General features: G+C 31.1%; 1 protein-coding gene across 3 annotated transcripts in view; it reads left to right on the top strand.

Moving 5' to 3' along the window:
• LOC145246017 (exocyst complex component 6B-like) overlaps positions 1-22,328 on the top strand; it is a 151,737-nt gene that overhangs the window by 46,987 nt on the left and 82,422 nt on the right. For all 3 annotated transcript variants that reach the window (XM_080107831.1, XM_080107830.1, XM_080107832.1), the window contains exon 2: positions 6,893-7,058. In XM_080107831.1, coding sequence (XP_079963957.1) covers positions 6,893-7,058 — 166 coding nt within the window. The remainder of the gene's footprint in view (positions 1-6,892; positions 7,059-22,328) is intronic.

Below are 22,328 nucleotides of genomic sequence, written 5' to 3' on the forward strand. Positions count from 1 at the left end.
GCTCTGACCAAATCATAAAAGAAGCAAATTCATTCCAGTCTTCTTCCTCTTCAGACAAGACAATATGATGAAGATCCCAAGAAAAAAGCAAATATTATTAGCTTAATCTTCTCTTTTTCATTTTTGCCATTTTGTAAAATGATATCAGTGAACGAAAGAGAAAAATTTGATATTAAGTTAATAATATTAGTTGCCTTTTAGAAAGACTTGCATGAAGACTGAGTTAGATAGACATCCTTTGCATACACACTTTTGTTTTGCCAGATTCTCTTGAAAATGACAACTCCTGTGAAATGGCAATGGGTCAAACACAGGAAGAAAAAGGGAGGGGCAGGGCAATTCTTTCTTCGTAATTGCTGGCAGGAAACCAATGTATTGCCACAATTGAGGTTAAGATAAAAAAAGAAAAAACTGCATGTACCAATTATTTTACTGCCTTTTGCAGCAACGACTAAACTACATTTATTTTGGGTTATGATACCAGTTTAGTAGCATTTGTGGATATACAAATCATAAATTCCAATTGTAGCAAACATTTTTATATATTATATATATTTCCCCCAAACTTCTGGCCTTGATGGAGGGTTGACTAAAAGTTGCTACTATGGTTTAAAATGATTTGAAATAACAGCAAGGGGGATACTTAATTCCAAATATTTCTCATATGTTATATCTACCATATTTTTGGAAATAAAGTACGATTATGAATATCTCCAATATCAAATCTTAATACACTGTGAAATTTACTGATTAATCGGTTTTCTAAAACTGATTTATCAGCAAATTTTGTTGTCATAAATGATACTAATATTAATTATATTGCAAATGAAGACCAGTTAACTCCCTCTTTTGATTGCCAGTGAAAATTTATCGAAGGTGCATGCCTTGTCTACATATTATGAAATAACAGGCATGACACGCTATTAACCTGTAGATTTTTACAGCTGCACTGAAGTTGTCAAAAAGATGTAAGCACATTGAAATTTTCTCCTTTCTCTTCCTATTGAATTAACATTAGTTTTTACTTTAAATCATTACTTATTGAATTAACATTAGTTTTACTTTAAATCATTACTTATTGAATTAACATTAGTTTTACTTTAAATCATTACTTATTGAATTAACATTAGTTTTTACTTTAAATCATTACTTATTGAATTAACATTAGTTTTACTTTAAATCATTACTTATTGAATTAACATTAGTTTTTACTTTAAATCATTACTTATTGAATTAACATTAGTTTTACTTTAAATCATTACTTATTGAATTAACATTAGTTTTTACTTTAAATCATTACTTATTGAATTAACATTAGTTTTTTTACTTTAAATCATTACTTATTGAATTAACATTAGTTTTTTTACTTTAAATCATTACTTATTGAATTAACATTAGTTTTTTTACTTTAAATCATTACTTATTGAATTAACATTAGTTTTTTTACTTTAAATCATTACTTATTGAATTAACATTAGTTTTACTTTAAATCATTACTTATTGAATTAACATTAGTTTTTTTACTTTAAATCATTACTTATTGAATTAACATTAGTTTTTTTACTTTAAATCATTACTTATTGAATTAACATTAGTTTTTTTACTTTAAATCATTACTTATTGAATTAACATTAGTTTTACTTTAAATCATTACTTATTAAATTAACATTAGTTTTTTTACTTTAAATCATTACTTATTGAATTAACATTAGTTTTACTTTAAATCATTACTTATTGAATTAACATTAGTTTTTTACTTTAAATCATTACTTATTGAATTAACATTAGTTTTTACTTTAAATCATTACTTATTGAATTAACATTAGTTTTTTTACTTTAAATCATTACTTATTGAATTAACATTAGTTTTTTACTTTAAATCATTACTTATTGAATTAACATTAGTTTTTTACTTTAAATCATTACTTATTGAATTAACATTAGTTTTTTACTTTAAATCATTACTTATTGAATTAACATTAGTTTTTACTTTAAATCATTACTTATTGAATTAACATTAGTTTTTTTACTTTAAATCATTACTTATTGAATTAACATTAGTTTTTTTACTTTAAATCATTACTTATTGAATTAACATTAGTTTTTTTACTTTAAATCATTACTTATTGAATTAACATTAGTTTTTACTTTAAATCATTACTTATTGAATTAACATTAGTTTTTTTACTTTAAATCATTACTTATTGAATTAACATTAGTTTTACTTTAAATCATTACTTATTGAATTAACATTAGTTTTTACTTTAAATCATTACTTATTGAATTAACATTAGTTTTTTACTTTAAATCATTACTTATTGAATTAACATTAGTTTTTTACTTTAAATCATTACTTATTGAATTAACATTAGTTTTTTTACTTTAAATCATTACTTATTGAATTAACATTAGTTTTTACTTTAAATCATTACTTATTGAATTAACATTAGTTTTTTTACTTTAAATCATTACTTATTGAATTAACATTAGTTTTTTACTTTAAATCATTACTTATTGAATTAACATTAGTTTTTTACTTTAAATCATTACTTATTGAATTAACATTAGTTTTACTTTAAATCATTACTTATTGAATTAACATTAGTTTTTTACTTTAAATCATTACTTATTGAATTAACATTAGTTTTTTACTTTAAATCATTACTTATTGAATTAACATTAGTTTTTTACTTTAAATCATTACTTATTGAATTAACATTAGTTTTTTTACTTTAAATCATTACTTATTGAATTAACATTAGTTTTTTACTTTAAATCATTACTTATTGAATTAACATTAGTTTTTACTTTAAATCATTTGTCAAAGAAAATTATTACTTCATCTTTCAGTTTTCATGTTGAGGAATTGTACAGTAAATTGTGACAATGTGCGAACTGAAAATAAATCATTCTTCGTCAGTCATACTCTTGTTTCCTGTTTTTGGACTCTTGCTACCATTACATTTTTTTTTTTCTCATTTATATAATGTATATTTTATTGAGATAAATTACTAATTAGATATCAGACATAAGTAATTTAAATACATAAAAAATTAACTAAATATTAACAACAACCTTCAACCATTATGGCAACCAGTTTTTGCTGAAAGTATTTTGATGTCAATCCCAAGATTAAGAATTCAGTTGCTTGTTAAAGCATCACATCAAAGGGTAGCAAATCAGCAAAAACTTCTGCAATGATTAATATGTTAAACTATTTTAGAAAGGTTCATTCAAAAGACGCAGAAGTTGTAGATAAGAAAAATGAATATTCAGGGACAGACATTTCAAGAACAAGTGGCAACAACTACGAGCATCAAGTGAAACCCCAATCTACTACAGAATCAATATTGGCTAAAAAGAAAGTTTGCGATATAAATGACTGCAGGTCACAAGAGATCCATTGTCTGATAAGAGAAATGCTGTTGATATTCAACCATATTCTGTAATATCTGACATTGAGTTTAACAGGCTTGTTGCAAAATTTTGTTCAAATTACAGTATTCCATTAAAAAAGTACTTCATTACAACAGATAGAGCAAATATGGTTGTTAGTATCAGGGTATGTGATTTAGAATAACTTTCATACATTGTAACTCAGGCTGTGAAGACAACCATTACATCTAACAGAAATACAGTCTCTCACTTTAATCGCTTTTTATTAGCAATTAGTAAATTAACTGAAATTTAGGATCAGCTTAATTTAGAAAAAAAACAAACTCATTCAAGATGTGACCATACAGTGAAATTCAACATATTATTCGGTTCAATGCCTCCGTTCAGTCTCGAAAGGGGCAGCTGTAGGGGCAGCTGCATTTGTAATTATGAAGCAAGGGTTGCGCAATCTCCCACCACACGTCTCCTGAATCAGCACTGTTTAAGTCCAGTGGCAAGAAGTCCAGGATGACTGGAAACAAATGCCGAAATAAGCGGAGAGCACATACAGCACCTGGAAGTACCAAATGGTCACTCATTTAGTACTGATCAGGTTCAATGTTGCTTAACTTTGGTGATCCAGCAGGAACCAGTATGTCAATGTGATTATGCCATATCAACATATTATATGCTGAAAATAAATTAAGAACAACGAAAAGCTCTTGTAATGTGTGCTATTGAGATTTCTACCTTAACAACTTACCAAAAAACATTCAGTTCCTGTGTCCATTTGAAGAAATCAGGAAAGAAACAAGTACAGAACATCAATCATATTAATGATATGTACAAATTTAACTGTGAGGTTATTTCTGTCAAAAGCTGTGCAATCTAATTCTAGTATTTCTGACTTTAGTGGAATCCTTCTTACCATTGTTGAACAATTCAGGTTATCAATCGAAACAAGATTTTCATGCTATCTAAAAACTTGTGTATGTCTACTTCCCTAGATCCATGGTTCAAATATTAATTTCAAAAGATTGGCATAAAAAACATGTTTAGAATTGGATTCTACATCTACTTTCCGATGATAATAAAACAGAATCAGCAGGATATGTTACCCTGCTGAGGGTGAAGAAGCACGAACATGTGTAAATTATAACATGGCAACTTTGAAACCAACTGACAAAAAAAGTAAAAATGTCACAAAAGATGTTTTCATTACTCTTTGTATAAGAAGACAATTATTTCTAATTTAATTTCAGCCTTCATTTTTGAGGTGTGAAAAGTGAGCATTATTTATGATAGCAAAATTGCACTGATGGACAATTTGTAAAGTATCATCAAATAAAACTTAATTAAACGACAGTAAATATGAACATTCAAAATAATTCTATGCATAATGATTATCATGCATATTTTTTTTACACAATTCCAGCTGCATCTTCATTATAAGTCGATAAAAATGCTGATATGTTCAATTTTGGTGGCAGAAATAAAGTACCAAATACTAATTTTAAAATCACACATCACAAAAATTGTTAAAAGATACAGATCTAGAATATTGCATAACTTATCAATACATATAGAATGTTATACCATGTACTTCTTAAATAGTATCGTCAAGAAAATGTAATAATTTTATGTTGTGTTTTTCACTTTTTTTATCATGGCAATATAATTAAGTAAACATACTTGTTCAACATCGATTTAACTTTAATAAAAGAGAAAGCTGCTTGTTATCGGTAGAGTTCTTGGTATTTCTTTGCAATTCTGTTGAATTCTTTGCGTGGCACTGATCACATTTGTCCCTTTGAGGTGGTTTCCTCAACTCCTTCCCCAGTCAAACACATATAGAGAAAAAATCTTCAGTTGTCCTTCTTCAGTGCTTGTGGCACAAATCACTTGTTTTGTATTTTTTATAAATTGTCAGGTGAAAGTATAGTCAGAAAAATACCCTCTCCTCCACATGCTAAGAAATGTGTTTTCAAAAAGTTCTCTGCATAAATACCATTGTTTTTTATTGTTTTAACATCTTTATCTTATTTTTGTATTGGCTTTGTTCAAGTTAACACTGTGATTATTTACAAATTATTTATTTTTGATTTGTGCAGACTGTTCTGCTTTATGTTGAATGCCAGGAAAAAGTCCCTTCTGATTAATGTTTACCAGTTTTAAAATAAGCAAATGAACTCGGCTGTTTTTCAGACTAACAGAATGTTTTTAACTGGTAGACATTAATCAGAAAGGACTTTTTTATGGAATATATGTGAAGCAGAATGATTTGCACAAACCGGAATTTTTTAATAAGATATTCATTTGTTTTGTTTTTCCATACAAGAATTTGGGATGCTATAAGATTTCTACCTTTAAACTTACCAATGGGGACTTATTTAAAAAATTCTCCAGTGATCAGCAAACAAGCAAGTCACAGAACTTCAACCATATACATACAATTTTAGCTTTGAGGTTATTTTTTTCAAAAGCTGTTGAATCTAATTCTGATATTTCTGACTTTAGTGGAATCCTTACCACTGTTGAACAATTCAATGAATCAATAGAAACAAGATTTTCATTATATCTAAATGATAAAAACTTGTCTACTTTCCTAGATCCAAGATTCACATTTAAATTGTAAAAGAATTTCTCGATTACCGATTACGGTCACTTTGCCGATTAATAATTACCTGCCGATTAATCGCTACACCCCTAATATATATATATATATTTTTATATATATAAATGAAGGTAGCAAAATAAAATAGCTTATACAAAACCAACTTATTAAAATAGGAGAAGCTCAACACTGTTAAAAGGAGTAATTAAAATAAATTTTATATCTATATATATATATACCATACTTTGGGTAATTGTGCCAACTAAAAAAAAGTGCTCTTTATATGCGTGATTGCCAATTTCTTTTATGTGAAATCTAAATGTTTTCTCAGACAACAGATAAAAAATTTCTTGTAATGTTTTTTCCAGAGGAATCGTCACCCACATGTTTCACTTATATCTTCATCGAATTTCATTGGGTATAGTTTGCATTGTTTTTCTGTTTGGAATCTAATTTTTTTTTTTTTTTTTTATTCAGAGTTGTAGAAAGTTGTGAATCGTGTTCTACAACTAAACAGAAAATGTTTCTTTCGATCATATATTTGATGTTGTCAGTAAAATTAAAAATCCTTATCAAAAGATGAATAGAATTTTATTCAATTACATTTTAAACAGAACTTTCATCCAAATTATTGAAATACCTCATCGTAATACAACTTCCTATTTCAGCACCTTCTTCCCAAGAACTTTGACTGTTTTTGCCGTTCTATAATCTTAATCTTTTCAGTACTAAGGTCAATGCGCATCTCTTGCCTTTTGAGATGATTATCTTCCATTTTTGTTTCAAATGGTTTCATGTCTTATCTGGAGCGATTTTCATAAAAAGAAAAAATTATTTGTTAAAGTATTTTTTTATTTTTAATTTTAGAATTTAATGAATTCTTTTCTCATCCTTTCTTTACAGAGCCGTATATGATGGTGATGACTTGGATAAGTTTATGTACAGACTTGATTGCCGAATTAAAAATCATGACAAAGAAATTGAACGAATGTGTAATCACCATTACCAAGGATTTATTGATTCTGTACGGGAATTGTTGCAAGTTAGCAATGATGCAGCCAAACTTAAGGTAGAAATGTTTCATGATTTCTTTTTGTTCTAAGATACTAATAAAATTAAAACTGTGGAAGCGCTTCTCGACTGTCCATAGTCTTTCAGAAAGAAAAGTTTTCATTTTTCTGTTAGTCCAGGAGGAAATTCTCTGCATTGTATGTAAATCTCTTATTACTAAATTATTATTTAAAATAAAATCACATTTTTAAAGATACCGAGTGTAAATTCCCCCTGGCTTCGATGTCGAAAATAAAAAAAATAAAAAGTTCCCACGACTCTAATTTCTACCAACTGCAAAAACACAAATTCGCTTATTCTGTCACCAAATCCTAAATCACCAGACTTTTATACTACAATCAGCAGCATCTCATTTGCATAAAGCAATCAGTTGGATTAGCATAAAACTAGAAAGGCAGCCATTTTTTTTCTTTTTTTGTCTGCATGTGACTGCACAAGAAACAAGTGCCTTAATCTTAGTCTTAGCCTTAATGCTTTTTAATTATGCCAAGTGAACACTTATATTTTTTGTGTCTTGTCTAATTAATGAATTCAAGTCAGTAATAAAACACCTAAATAGTGTTTACCTCCTTTCTGGTAGGTTAGGCACAATGTCGGTTGTTGTTTTCATAAAACTGACTACTAGGGTAAGCACACTCTTGATTAAAAAAAAAAAAAAAAAAAAAAAAAAAACCTGAGCAGTCTCATCAGCATTCCTTGTAGAGATGCCTTAGACCATTAGAAATACACCTTCTCTAAGGGATGGTAAAGCTTGGGAAGGTGGACCTTTTAGAACTGAACAGAACCATATCTCTACTCGATAGCAACAAAGCCATTGTTGGACTGATTGTTGTCGGGATTAGCTGGGGCTGAGTATATTTCATTTGTAATCAAAACAGTGAAAAGTTAAAACTATATAACAATATAACATCATTTGTTACACTGCTAATTAATTGACCTCTCTTCAGCTACCCACAGCTTATTTTTTTAATTTCTATAATTTTCAGGTATTTCTGCATTTATGGACTGTACTGAAATAATATTATTTAGAAAGCCATTTTTAACATCGGGAAGGGGGAGTTCTTTAAGTATACTTAACAATTTAATAAACTAAAGACACCATAAAAATGGAATTTGACTTGAAAATCCTATCTAAAAAATAGCATGCTCTGTAAACTGCACAAGTACCAAATTTCAAGTCGTACATAAATAACGTACAAATATCTTTGGTGTTCATAACATTAGTGCAATCTAAAATTAATATCACTTTTGGATTTCCCCCAAAATTTTGTGTGACAAATTTTGAGTTTGCTGTATTTAATTATATTGAGATCTTGTTTAATAATTTTTTTGTTATCCCCACACGTTTTAATGTTAATATTAAGCTGATTTATTCATCAAGTGGTGTCCTGCATGGTATGTGTATTGACACTATCTCTCTCTAGGCATTCATGAATTCATTGTTGCTCATCATTTTTTGATCTTGCTCAGGTATTCAGACTGCCAGCGTATGTTTCTCGCTGTCGTCCTCTGCTTCTTCTACCCACAATCTTTTCTGTCAAACTAATCTGCTCTATTCCGCTTTTTCTGTAGACATGGCCCATGAACCTTGTTTGTTTTTTTCATACTGTTCTTATTAGAGACCTTTCTGTTTGTGTTTGCCATTTGTAATACCTCTTGGTTTGTATTCTTTTCTGTCCAGGATACCTTCAAAATTCTCCCCAGGAACTAAGTTTAAGTTCCCTCTAGTCTCTTCCTCGTGTGGTTGGTGATTGTCCAGCACTCACAGCTGTATAAAAGAACAGACCATACATACGCTTGGAGTATTCTAACAGAAACATTAAAATAGACACCAAATTTAGAATACTCTGAACTTATTTATTATAATATTATTACGCTCTTTTTAAGGTTATTACTTGGGATTCTTGAGGGCAGGTGTTTACAGTTAGTTATATAAAGTTATTATTGTTGGAGTTAGACATCGTTTTCTCTCTCTCTCTCTCTATATATATATATTTTGTGTGTGTGTGTGTGTGTGATACTAGCAGCTTATCCGGCATTGCCCAGTCATAAAATATACTTAAATATGATATTTTACTTCATGCAGATTTCATATTTATTATTATAGAGCAAATTCTCTATTGATCATTATATTGTACCCAATATTTCATAATGATTTCAAAACTTAAAAAAAAAAACGACTTTGGTGTCATTAGCTGGAATCAGAATCCAAACATTCAGCCTTAGTCATTTAGCACTTCAGCTTTCATTGTTAACATCTGAACTATTGCCAGATGAATAAAAAAGTTACAAATAAACCAAGTTTAAGCTAAAAATGTATATATACGCATGCTAAGAAGTTAGTTGATTTACTTCTGCCATGGTCAACCACTTTGTTTTCAATTTTTACCCCTAAGCTAAAAACCAAATCTAAAGTGTTACTAATGTCCAAATACCCTATACATTAAGTTTCAAGTCTGTAGTTCTATAACGTTTTTCCTCACTCTCTCATTGATATTAAAAGCCTACGTTTTCTATTTAGAAATTATTAAAATGAAGTATTCAGAGAGGAGTTTAGTAGAAAAGTTTTGCACACACAGAAAAGGTTACTTTTCTCTCTCTATATATAAAGTAGTAGCGTTTGTGTGTGTGTGTGTGTATAACTCTTATGGCCCACACCACTGGACTGATCATGACCAAACCTGGTATGATGGTCCCCCACCTATGGATGGTACACACCATTTTCCAAGGTAAAGGTCAAGATCATAGCCTATGTATATACGCTCCTACAGTGCACACCAATGGACCGATCATGACTAAACCTGACATGATGATGGTCTCCGACCTAGGGATTGTGCATACCATTTGTCAAGGTCTATGGTTAAGGTCATATTTGGTGCTAGTCTTAAACTCTTCCACCTAGAGATTATGCACACCAAGTTGAGGTTCGCCATCATCCTGGGGGCTGCCACCATGGCGCTGGCCAACTTCTTTGTGAATTTTAATCAGATCACTCTCCTCCACTCCATCCCCTCAACCAATCTTAATGAAATTTTGCATGATAGTTGTCCTTAACATAAGCCAAAATTTATTGCACTGTATCTCTAACATTGACCTTCCAAAATAACACTGCCAAAAACAATGTAACGGGTCATTAAGGATCCTTTTTTCTTGAAATGCATATAATTCTTGAAAAAAATTTAAGATAATACTTTCCTCTTTCAGATATGCACTAAAGATGTCACCCAAATGAAATAGTACGAAACTGAGGAAGAAAAATGTTGATCATTGTGATTGTTTGTAATTGTTTCAATTTTTATGTGTAACAATATAAGTTGATATAGTTTGATATAAGCTATTTGCTTTAAAGTTCATAGCTGGATTTCAATCACTTCAGTAGGTAAGAAAATTTTTTTAAACACCTTGAGCAATAATTGCTCTTACAACATCAACTTACTGCAAGGGTGCCCACGAAGTGGGTAGCTGAGCATACAGCAAAGATACCCGTGCAAAGCACGGGTATCTTTGCTAGTGTGTGTGTGTGTGTGTATATATATATATATATATATATATATATAAACTGGTCCATGTGCTAGAACATTTTCCTCCTAACATCTATGCAATTATGCATGATGTAGAAACTATGGATAAATAGAAAAAAGCATAATAGTAAAATGAAACCAATAATCTAATGGTAGTAGCAGAGGGGGGTCAAAACAAGAGCAAGCAGTCCGGGTGGAGAGAGGTGTTTAAAAAAGTGGTAGTAGGCAAGCAGGCTCGAACCCGTAATGTGAAGGAGGGAAAAGTGTAAAAAAAACTAACAGCTGATATGTCCATCGCAAAACCGGAAGTTGCGAGCGTTAGAATTAAAGGTAGTCAGTCGAAAGGAGACTATGACTTGTGAAAATGTTGATGAAAAACCGACCTCCCCCCCACTTATTGAAAAGTGCTGAGTTGAGGATGAAGGAATTAATGTTTTTGGCCAATTTTTTGATATTTGGAGAGACTGAGCTTTAAAACGATACCAATTTTGTCACGTTCTGACGCGTCTGTTGAAAGTTTTTGCAAGACATACAAACACACACATTTTGCTTTTTATATAATAGATTATTTAAATATTGGTCAAATCACTTTCGGTCACCTAAATTGGTTTCACCATTACTCAGAAACAACTTATTTTTCTCAAACTATATTTTAGTAAAAAAAAAAAAAATTAAAAACAATTCTATGGAAGCCAGATAGACCTCATTATTTTATTTGTAAAAGTTTTTGTTTTTAGTTTTTTATTTCCATTCTTTGGGGAATGGACATGTATGCAGGCCCATCATTTTTAATAAACCACCACCGTTCAAAATATAACATAGCCATTTTTGTTCCTTGCCTTGTATGCGATTAGTTTAGTATAATAGTAAACCATATTGGAGCCTATTCATGTACACGCGCGCACACACACACACATTCAGCTTTATTATATATATAAATTTAATTCTTTCAATTTACTTCATTAAAAAATAAAAACATTTACACATCCTTGGAAAATGTGCTGACTGCTTTAAAACCGAAACATATCTGTATTTATAAAATGGGACCATAATCGTAATGACAGTGAGATTAAAACACCAAATTTATGTTCAGAATAATAATAAAAAAAAAACAATAGCTTTTTAATATACTGATCATGTGTATGTGATTGATGTCCTAAGGTAAGCTAATTTACATATTGCTTTGCAAAAGGAAATATTATTCCTTAACTATTCATTTTTATTGTTGGTCCTCACTTCCGTTTGTTCGCACTTTTCTCAATAACTACTCCTTTAATTTTTTTGATATTTTGCACAAACATGAGTCATGGTGAAAGTAAATTTTTCACTCGTGGAGAGGAACCACATGTTCGGCTTGTTTTTTAATTTAATGATTGTTTTCATGTTATTTCTATGCATGCATATTTTTTATATTGTGAACAGAAACTTTCCAGTCTTTTCTGATTGATTTACTTCTGGAGTTGCAATTTTTGGTATCCTCAATTTTCCTTGCCAATGCCGGGACATAGTGCGAATAGTATATATGAATTTATTACAAAGAATTTTAAGCTGAAGTCAAGTGTTTAGGCTGTTAACTCTTCAGAACCAACATTGTTCATTGACAACCTGATTTATGGCTGGCTTTTATAAACTTTTTGCCAATGTTTTCCAGTTATTTAAGAATGACCTGGGTGCCCGGTGCTGCCCTGGTGTTTGGAGGTGTGCGTCGAGCAAAAAAAAAAAAAAAAGTGGTAGTAGGCAGGCAGGCTCGAACCTGTGACAGGAAGGCGGAAAAGAAAGTGAAAGAAAATCTGACGTCTTACCACTACTCCATGGCGCGACCGGAAGTGTAAAGCGTTCAAATTTAACGCAGTCAATCAAAATCCAAAAATGACTTGCAGAAATGGCGTTGCTTTTAAATTCCCATGAAACCAAATTAGACACAAGGTCGTTTTAATGTGGGGGGAAAACCAACTTCCCCAAAAAGCGGGCACTCTGGCAGTATCCAAATAAATAGTAATTGTGTCAGTGTGAAGGGTTTCCCCTGCATTGACCTAGGACTAATTACAGAACAGATATTACCTGGCCCAAAGGCCAGGCGGTTGCGTTCGAATAGTAGTTTCGCTTTATTTATATGAAAAAGTTAAACAAACAGCTGAGACGATGGCACGGTGGGAATTTTGTTTAGCTCCATCAAAAAAAAAAAAAAAAGAGATGATGTCCGTTTGTGAATCTGAGATATTACGATCTGGGAAATATGCGAAAACTTCTCACAGAATCTAACTGACACAAGAATCCCGAACAAAAAGCTAGTGTTGGGACGATTCCTAATTTTTATACGATTCCGATTCCAGGAAAATATTGATTAACGATTCCGATACCAAGTACGATTCCGATTCCGATTCCTAGGGAATTTATTGTTTTGAAATATACCAGGTAGTTTTATACTTATGGTCGGTAGTTCCCAAATATGTTCCCTAACTTTGGAAGAGATATTTTATGTCTACACCGTCGTGTTTTGGATTAAATAAAATTATTATACAGCAAACTAAACGGAAAAATTAGCAAAATTTATTCTAGAGAAAATTTATTTTACTTAATTGGAATACAGAAAAAAAAAACTCAAAGAAAATAGAATTTATCCTTCAGAGAAAAAACAAATAAAATAGAATTTATATAACAGAACAAAAACAAGAAAATTAGAGAATAAATACACACGATTCAGTATTTTGGTCCTCATAATTAACAGATTTAATGAATTAAATAAAAAAAATATAGCTGAAGAGAAAGAAAATATATACTAATTAAATATAAAAAAGATAAATATTTAATTTAATAATTTATAAATGAACGTGCGTAATGAAAAAAAAAACAATATACCACATGACATGGCGCCGTAGATACAAAATAACCGGGTTTGTATTACTGTACACATAGATTCGAAAAAGTTGTCAAAAAAACAAATATATAACAAACAAATATTATCAAAGGCAAGATAAGTTACTTTTCTACCAAACAGGATACATTTTTTTTGTTTTTATTCAATGTAACATGTTTATTCAGCTCAAAAACATGCAGTGTTTACCGATGTAATGGAAAATTCAAAATGGCGCCCGACACTCTCTTTAACATGGTAAGTTCGGGAAAAGGTGTTACAAATAATAAACTAGACAAAATACTATTAAAAAAAACACCGAATATATATCAAAATATGTCACGGTAACATATATTGAGCGAGTTTCTAGCAGTATTTTGTATAGTTTATTATTTATAACATCTTTTCCTAAACTTGTTAAAGAGAGTGTCGGGCGCCATTTTGAATTTTCCAATACATCGGTAAACACTGTATGCTTTTCGAGCTGAATAAACATGTTACATTGAATAAAAACCCGAAAAATATATCCAGTTAGGTAGAAAAATAACTTATCTTGCCTTTGATAACATTTATTTGTTATATATTTGTTTTTTGACAACTTTTTCGAATCTATGTGTACAGTAATACAAAGCCAACTAGTAAAATTCTATTTATAAATACTTTTTAAAATGAAATTATTTAATTAATCGTAAATATTATTTAGACATAAAAATTAACTGATTACAAAACCTTTTAAAAATATATATATTAATTTCTTTTTCGTTCGGCAAAGAACTGCGCAAAACACTTTTAATTTTCAATTTAAAATTCTAGAAAAAAGATTATATTATTCTGCTTTTAATGTAATCAAATTCAGGGTTTTATCTTTCTGGAGAAAAAAAAATAATGGATTTTATTTCAATGAAATTGAAAAAAAAAAAAAACTTGACTGAATTGAATTAATTACCCTTAAATTAACGAAGGGGTTATTTAATAACTTTAGGTTTGGTAGAGATAGGTATGGGGTCGATTTTTTTGAAACTTCAAAAGAAACCGACTACTGTCAAAGCTTTGCGAAATAATACGTGATCAATTTCATTTTAGAGATATTTCTTTCAAAAGCCTTCTTTTAAAAAAAGAAAAAAAAAGTATATTGTTCTATTAAACCTTTTACTGTTTAAATAATTTGACTTTGCTCGTTTTATTTTAAGAAAATATAAGTTGAAAAAGCATTTTCATTCAGTATTAGATTTGTCAGTAAAAAAAAACAATCGCCAAAAAGATAAGCGTTTTTTTTATTTTTACTCGCAATATAGAGCCCTGCATACTTCTTTTCAAGTTAACTCTTTTGTAGTTTTGATTACAATAGATCTGAATGAATGAACCTTGTAAGGGAGGGGCACTAAGCATTGCCCTGTTAATAATGAATTTCTTTGGTTTCTTTTTATTTCTCTCTTGCGGTTAGAAATATCAGGAATTTTTTTTCTTTTTTTCAGCATCAGACTAAAAGAATCGTAATGAAGGAATCGGAAAATTAAGGTATTTTTTAACGATGCGATTCCGATTCCGATACCTCCCAAAATAGACGATTCTTACGATTAACGATTCCGATTCCGATTAATCGTCCCACCACTACAAAAAGCCTTTTGTGGACATACACAAATGCTGGCGCCCATTTTGCCCTTTATATAATAGAAGATTAGTGTGGATGCCCGGCATTGCCCAGGTGTTTGTAGGTGTGTGTTGAGAAAAAAGAAAAATGTTTTAGTAGGCAACCGTTGATGTGAAGATGGAAAAGAAAGTGTGAAAAAACCTGATATCTTACCCCTCGGCCACGATGGGACAGGAACTGAAAGGCTTTCTAATTTAACGAATAAAAAATTAAGTGACAGGTGCGTAAATTTAATGAGGTCAAACATCACGCCACATGGGGAAACTTAACTTTGGCTGCAAGCCAGTTTCTGTGTTTCCCCTAAGATGTTGGAGAAAACCAGCTTCCCATAAAAAGGGGAATGCCCAAATGAAAAGCAATTGTCTGATATGATGGGTTTTGTCCACATTGATCAAATCTCATTGCTTTCTGGACATCCCAGGCACGAGTGCCAGGGAGTTGCCTTTTCTACAGATTTAGTTTCGCTTATATACCGAAAAGTCAAACAAACATGGAGAGAGTAAAAAATATCGCAAAAATAGCGTGTAAAAGTCACCCAAATAAAAGATACACATGACCTTGTTTTGTGAATCGTAGATATTATAATCTAGGTAGTATATAAAAAGTTCTAAGAAACAGTGCCCCCAAAGCCTTTGCCGGACATACACAAAAATGTGTACGCACTAACACACATTTTGTTTTTTATATATATATATAGGCTAGCTTGGGTGCCCGGCGTTGCCGGGGTATTTTGAGGTGTGTGTTCAAGAAAAAAAAAAAAGTGGTAGTAGGCAGTAAGGCTCAAACCCGTACCACGAAAAAGGAAAAGAATGTGAAAAAAAAAAACATGAGGTCTTTGTTGTTGCGGCCATCGTCAAACCAGAAGTGAAGTAGGTTTAAATTAGGGCTAGACAATCGAAAAGAGGGTATGACTTTCGAAAATATCAGCGAAAAAAAGCGACCCCCCCCCTCCCTGTAGAAAAGTACTCAATTGAGGGTGAAGGAATTAATGTTTTTAGCCAATTTTTCAATATTTGTCAGAAGGGTCGAGCTTCAAAATGACAACAATTTAGTGAAAATCTGTCACCTCTGTTGAAAGTTTTAGGTAGACATACATGCATACATTTAAACACAGGTGAGATTTATATTATAGACTAGCAGGGATGCCCAGCATTGCCCGTGTGTTTGTCGGTGTAAAAGAAAAAGTTTTGTAGGAAGGTAGGCTCGAACCCAAAGCCTTGAGGCGAAGGTGGAAAAGAAAGTGTGAAAACAACCTGGCAACTTAAAGAGAGAGGAACAAAAAGCGTTTTAATTTAACAATCAAAAAGTTAAATGACAGGTGCATGAATTTAATGAGCTCAAACATCACGCCATAGAGAGAATGAAAAATTGCACTTTTGCTGCGAGGCAGTTTTTTTGCAACTTTGACTGCACGGTAGTTTTTTTGGTTTTGTTTCCTCAAGTTGTTGTAAAGTATTCATTTTATTTTTATTATTTAGAAAACACAAGTTTTAATTATGGAAAGGAAAAGAATATTTAAAAAAAATAAATTCCTTGAAAAAGAATAACCGACAATGATCATACTTTTAAATGAGTTAAAACACACAAACCACTTATCTAGTTAAGTTAAAGAATAACTTTTATTTGGTTTGTTTTACAATCCACAGAGGTATGAAAAAGTGGCCAAAAAACAAATATATAAGAAATAAATGTTACTAAAGGAAAGTCACTTTTCTACCTACCTCGATAAATTTTTAGTGTTATAAATGTTTATTCTGTATAAAAAACAGGTAGTGTTGAGCGTTACATGAGAACAACAAAAAAATGGCTGTGATGTCTCTTGAAATCTCAACAATGACTTAAAAATAAAAAATTATACAAAATAGTGGCTTCCCACCAGACTACAACTTGGATGTCTTCAAGTCCAATGTTAACAAATTCCTAATGAACCGCCCCCTTAAGTAAACACTTCATCAAATCTCCACACTAACGTAATGTACTTGCAATAACCCTTATGCCTGAGTGGCTTCCGGGCCTTGATAAGTGGTGATCACTGTAAAAAAAAAAAAAAAAAAAAAACCTCACCAATAACTGTCACGGTAACTTGAAGCCTTTAAAATGAAATTTAATTATACTAAATAGTGTAATATACTTGAAAACATAATTGTAATCTGTACAAAATTTCCCTTCATTTGATATGCTATGAGCCATATTTTGTTAATTTCTTTGAATCGTCTCGTGGTGGTAATCTTGGATTTTTCACAGTGTAATGATGACAAATGATAATTTTTTAATTCAAAAAATGTTTCATTAAAATTATTTATTTGTTCAAAAAAATAAAAATAATATTTTATAAAAATCCAATGTTGCTTTCATTACAAAATTGTTTTATTAAAATTATATTTTCTTACGCAAACTTTTCAATAAATGTTTTTACAATTATATTTTGATAAATTTTTATACAGTAAATGTTTTGGTTTTCAAATGGCGCTCACCCAGTTTAGACAATTATGAATATGTCCTTTTCATTTTCTGTTTTTAATAATTTTTTCATTTTATTTTTAATGATAAAAATATATATACGTTTCGTGATAAACATTCCCGTTTTCATTAATTAAATCGAAACATTTTCAATTAAATAATTATGGATATATGTTCTCTTTCACTTTCTTTATTTACTTTTTCTCATAGTTCTTTTTGGAAGTAATTAATATCTAGTTTAATTTTTTTGTTATTCATTTCTAACTTCGGTCATAGTTTAAAATTCTGATTTCTCCCTCGGATTTTAACGACAGGTGCGCAAAAAAAAATATGACGTCTCCATTTTCGGCGATAAACTGTAGAAGTACCGTCTCGGGAATTATTAAATAAACCAAAAATAATGATTTTTACAGTGAAATGTTTTCATTTACGTGCCACGTGCACATAACTTAATATTTTCAGTTATTATTTTTTAAGTAATGTACATTGTAATTAAAAAAATAATTTAAAATCTTAAAATTGATCAAAAACGCTCGATAGAACATAAACAAAAAAATGCACATTTTTACGTGAAATGAATTTTTTATTTACACATGACTTGTTGCACGTAACTTAAAACTTAGTTATATTTTGTTAATTTTTTTTTTTTTAAAGTAATGTAACTGTACAGTCTAATAATAAAAAATGATTTAAGGAAATGTTAGATATAGTAAAAACGCCCAACAGAACATAAGAGAATTAAATAAGTAAACAAAAATTGAGTCACATTTTTTAAAATGAAAAAAAATTTCTGTCACAGTCACACGCAACTAAAAATGGTTTTTGGTCTAAAATGTACCCAGTTTAATTTTTAAAAGATAATTTAACAATGCTGAAATTTATTCAACCGAAAGAAGATAAAGCAAAAAACATGTGAAAGTTTGAAAGAAGATATAGAAAATAAACAACTGACATTATTTTTTAAATTATAAATTTTTATTTCTTTTATTGACATGTTTGTTGCACTAAAAATATTATTTTAAACAATAACTTTCTATAACTTTTAAATAAGCAAAAACAAACTCCTCTAAGAATTTTGATATATAGTGAAACAAGTTGTTTGTTTACGTCTTCGCTTGCGGCTAGCTCGTTAGTGCTGACATTTCGTGACTATACTTCTGACTTCGGTCACTTGGGATTAAGTTGTAAATCTCGATGTGTAGGTACAGTCACTGTTATTAGTGGTGCTCCTTGATTTATGAGCGTAGTAATATGACACCAACAGATTATTAAAGAGGAGACATTTCTCTACAAAACTGGGATTTTCGGAATTTTTTCAATTGAATTTTTCATATTTCTTTCACTGAAGTTATCAAGTTGGATTTTTTTTTGTGAAAAACAACTTAAAACCCGTTTTTAAGCTCACCATATTGGTAAGTGTCCTTTTTTCTTTAAAATGGTACTATTTTTTTTATACCTCACAATATCGCGCGCACCAAATTTGAAAAACACCCAACATTTTTTTTGTGTAAAAAATAAAATGGCGTTCACCAAAGTTAGTGACATAACTTGAAGTAACCTGGAAAAAAAATCTATTAAAGACACAAGAAAAAGAATTATCTATATATATAAAAGGCAAAATGTGTGTGACCATTTCGTGTATGTCTTCAAAAGGCTTTTCGAGCACACGCTCCCGGGTTCGTTACTATCGCTTACAACTGTTTATATGGGTCCTATATCATAATATGTAGGATATGGGAACGCGGGTCGTCTCTAGATTTATTTACGTTGACTTTTATGAGATTCGCGCTATTTCGCTTTGTGCCCGGTTTGTCCTGCATTTTAGTATAAATACAGTGAAAAACGTTGGGTTCTCGGCTTTCGCTCTGCTTCCCCCCCCCTTCCCACCATCATCTGGGGAAAGTGAAAACTAAAAATAATGATCCCGCGATGACCTCATTTAGCGTCGTCCTGTCAATCAAACCTCTTTTAGCTTTATAAGCTTTAACTTAACACGTTAATCAATTACTCTCACTTGTGGTCGAGACCGTTAAGTATTGGCATTGGTTTCCACCTCCGCGTCAAAGCTTCCGGGTTCAATCCCTTCTCCCGACCAAACGTGTTTTTTTTATTACTTCGCTTATTCTTTAGTTTACCCCCCCACCCCCACCCACCCATACACAGGTTTATTTATGCCATTGTTTTCCGTTTTGGTTTTGGATTTTTTTTTTTTACATCGTCTTTTTTATAATATTTAAGCAGGATTATTATTAACCCCCCCCTCATACACACACCTACAAATACCCGGGCAACACCCCCCCCCCCCCCCCGCTAGTCTATATATATAAAAGCGAAAATGTGTTTGTATGTATGCATGTTTGTGTGTCTGCTAAAAACTTTCGACAGACTGAATAAAAATTGACAAACTTGGTATCATATTGAAGCTCCATCCTTTGCCCAAAAAATATCGAAAAATTGACCAAAAACGTTAATTTTTTCACCCTGAAACCGACAATTTTCTACAGGGGGGGTCAACAAAAACCCTCTCATGATGATGACCGGTTCTATACATGCGTCAGATGACGTCATGACCTGATTTAGTTTAAATATTTGAAGAACTGACTAAATTTCATGTATGTCGTGTTAGCTCTGTTGGTTAGAGCGTTGGTTCATTATCTGTTTTGGCTTCGAATCGTGGTGTGAGATTTTTTTTTTTTTTTTTTTTCGATTTTTTAAATTTAAATATTGAAGCAGGGTTATTTAAGCCATTTTTCACTTAACGTTCGTTTTTCTGTTTTTTTTTTTTTTTTTTTTTTTTTTTTTTTACTTCGCTTATTCTTAGGTTTTCATTAACACACCCAAAAACACCCGGGTACCCACCGATTTTTTAAATTTTAATATCGAAACAGGCTTATTTAAGCCATTTTTCATGTTTTTTTTTTTTTTTGGTTTTAACGTTCGTTTTTCTGTTTTCTTTTTTGTTTTTTCGATTTTTACATTTAACATCGTTCGTTTGCCTTACGTTAGTTTTTTTTGTGTTTTTTTTTTCGATGTTTTGATTACCTCCCCCCCCCCCCCCCGATACCCCTCGCTTTCTGTTTTCTTTTTTTACTTTGCTTATTCTTACGTTTTCATTAACAACCACACACACCTACAAACACTCGGGCAACGCCGGGTACCCTCCGCTAAGCAGGGTTTTTTAACATTCGTTTTTCTGTTTTTTTTACTTCGCTTATTCTTAGGTTTTCATTAACACCCCCGCCCGACCACACACACACACCGAAAAACACTCGGGCAACGCCGGGTACCCCTCGCTAGTATATCTATAAAGCCAAAAGATCAAATTTTATTTAAATTGAAACTTTATCAAAATAACCCAAAAAATAAACGAGATATCGCAAGTTGAAGTTAAGGGAAATTAAACTTTATTTACCAGTTTTCGCATCCTGAACTAGGCTAGTTTGGGATACCTATTAAAAGAATTCCTTTTAGTTTATGCTATTGCATAACTATTCAATCAATATAGATTAGATAAAAATTAATGTGTAAGTCACGTTATCACAAGAAAAACAAATGAGTTTTATTAAAGTGAAATCAAGTTGGCCTAAAGTTTCAGTTTAAATTGATGTTTGATTTATGATTGTGAATTTGTGCTCTGTTCATCATAATTGTCTTATTACCATACAACAATATGAGTTGCATACGAAGCAGACAAGTCAGTTATTGTGTCCTGATTGCTGTTCTCTGCTATTTTTCTTGTTATGCCGACATCTTTAATGATTCAAGCAACAAGCTCATTGTCCATTGCGACATAATCTTCTCTACCTCTCTCAAACTTATCAGTGGACAGCTGAGGATCTATCTGTCCTATAATTTATTAAGGAGGACTTGGCTGAGTTGCTCTTTAATAATGTTAACCATCTTTTACAACCTTACTTACAATCACTGAAAATCAACTGCCATGGTTCAGGACAGGATGAAGGCTACGGAAAAAGTTAGCTCAACCCGACCAGAGTAAACCCATTGCAAAAAAACAGTATACAACAATGTTCTAGTTAAATGTGAAATGTGTGTGTGTGTCTAGCCTAATAGATACGTTCGCAGATTAAGGAAATAATCTAGTTTGTACATTTGCTATCTTTTGCTTAACTTTGCACTAATATATTAGGTTGGTGCAAAAATGTTTTTTGACATTCAACTTCGAAAGATCATAACTACTTTCATAATAAACTTTATTAATCAATATAAGAACCATTAGAATCAACACATTTTTGCAAACGAAAAACATGTTTATTCATCCCATTAGCATAGAAATCAAGAGTTCTGGAAGTGATGAAGTCATTGAAGGCCAATTCGGCATCATCTCGGCTCATCAAAGCATTTTTTCCGCATGAAGTTGTTGAGATGCTTGAAAAAGTGATAATCAGTGGGCGAGAGGTTCAATTAATATGCTCAATTCGTTCAGCTTGTGCAGGGTCAGTTAAGCAACATGCAGGTGAGCTTTGTCATGGAGGAGAATTGGTCCCTTCATATTTACCAATCTCAGGCACGTACATTGGAGCTTCTGGTGCATTTCTGTTGTAATTGTTTCACCCGGATTCAAGAAGCTGTGATGGATTAGACTGGCCACAGACTACCAAACAGTCACCATAACCTTTTTTTGGTGCTATTTCAGTTTCGGGAAGTATTGTGGCGCTTCTCTGGCATCCAATCATTGTGCTGAATGTCACTGGTTGTTATAAAGGATCCACTTCTCGTCACATGTCACAATCCGCTCGAAAAATGGGTTGTTTTTGTTGCGCA

This window comes from Euprymna scolopes, chromosome 23 (genome assembly GCF_053919585.1).
Source record: "Euprymna scolopes isolate OS-2025 chromosome 23, ASM5391958v1, whole genome shotgun sequence".
NCBI classification, from domain to species: Eukaryota; Metazoa; Mollusca; class Cephalopoda; order Sepiida; family Sepiolidae; genus Euprymna; species Euprymna scolopes.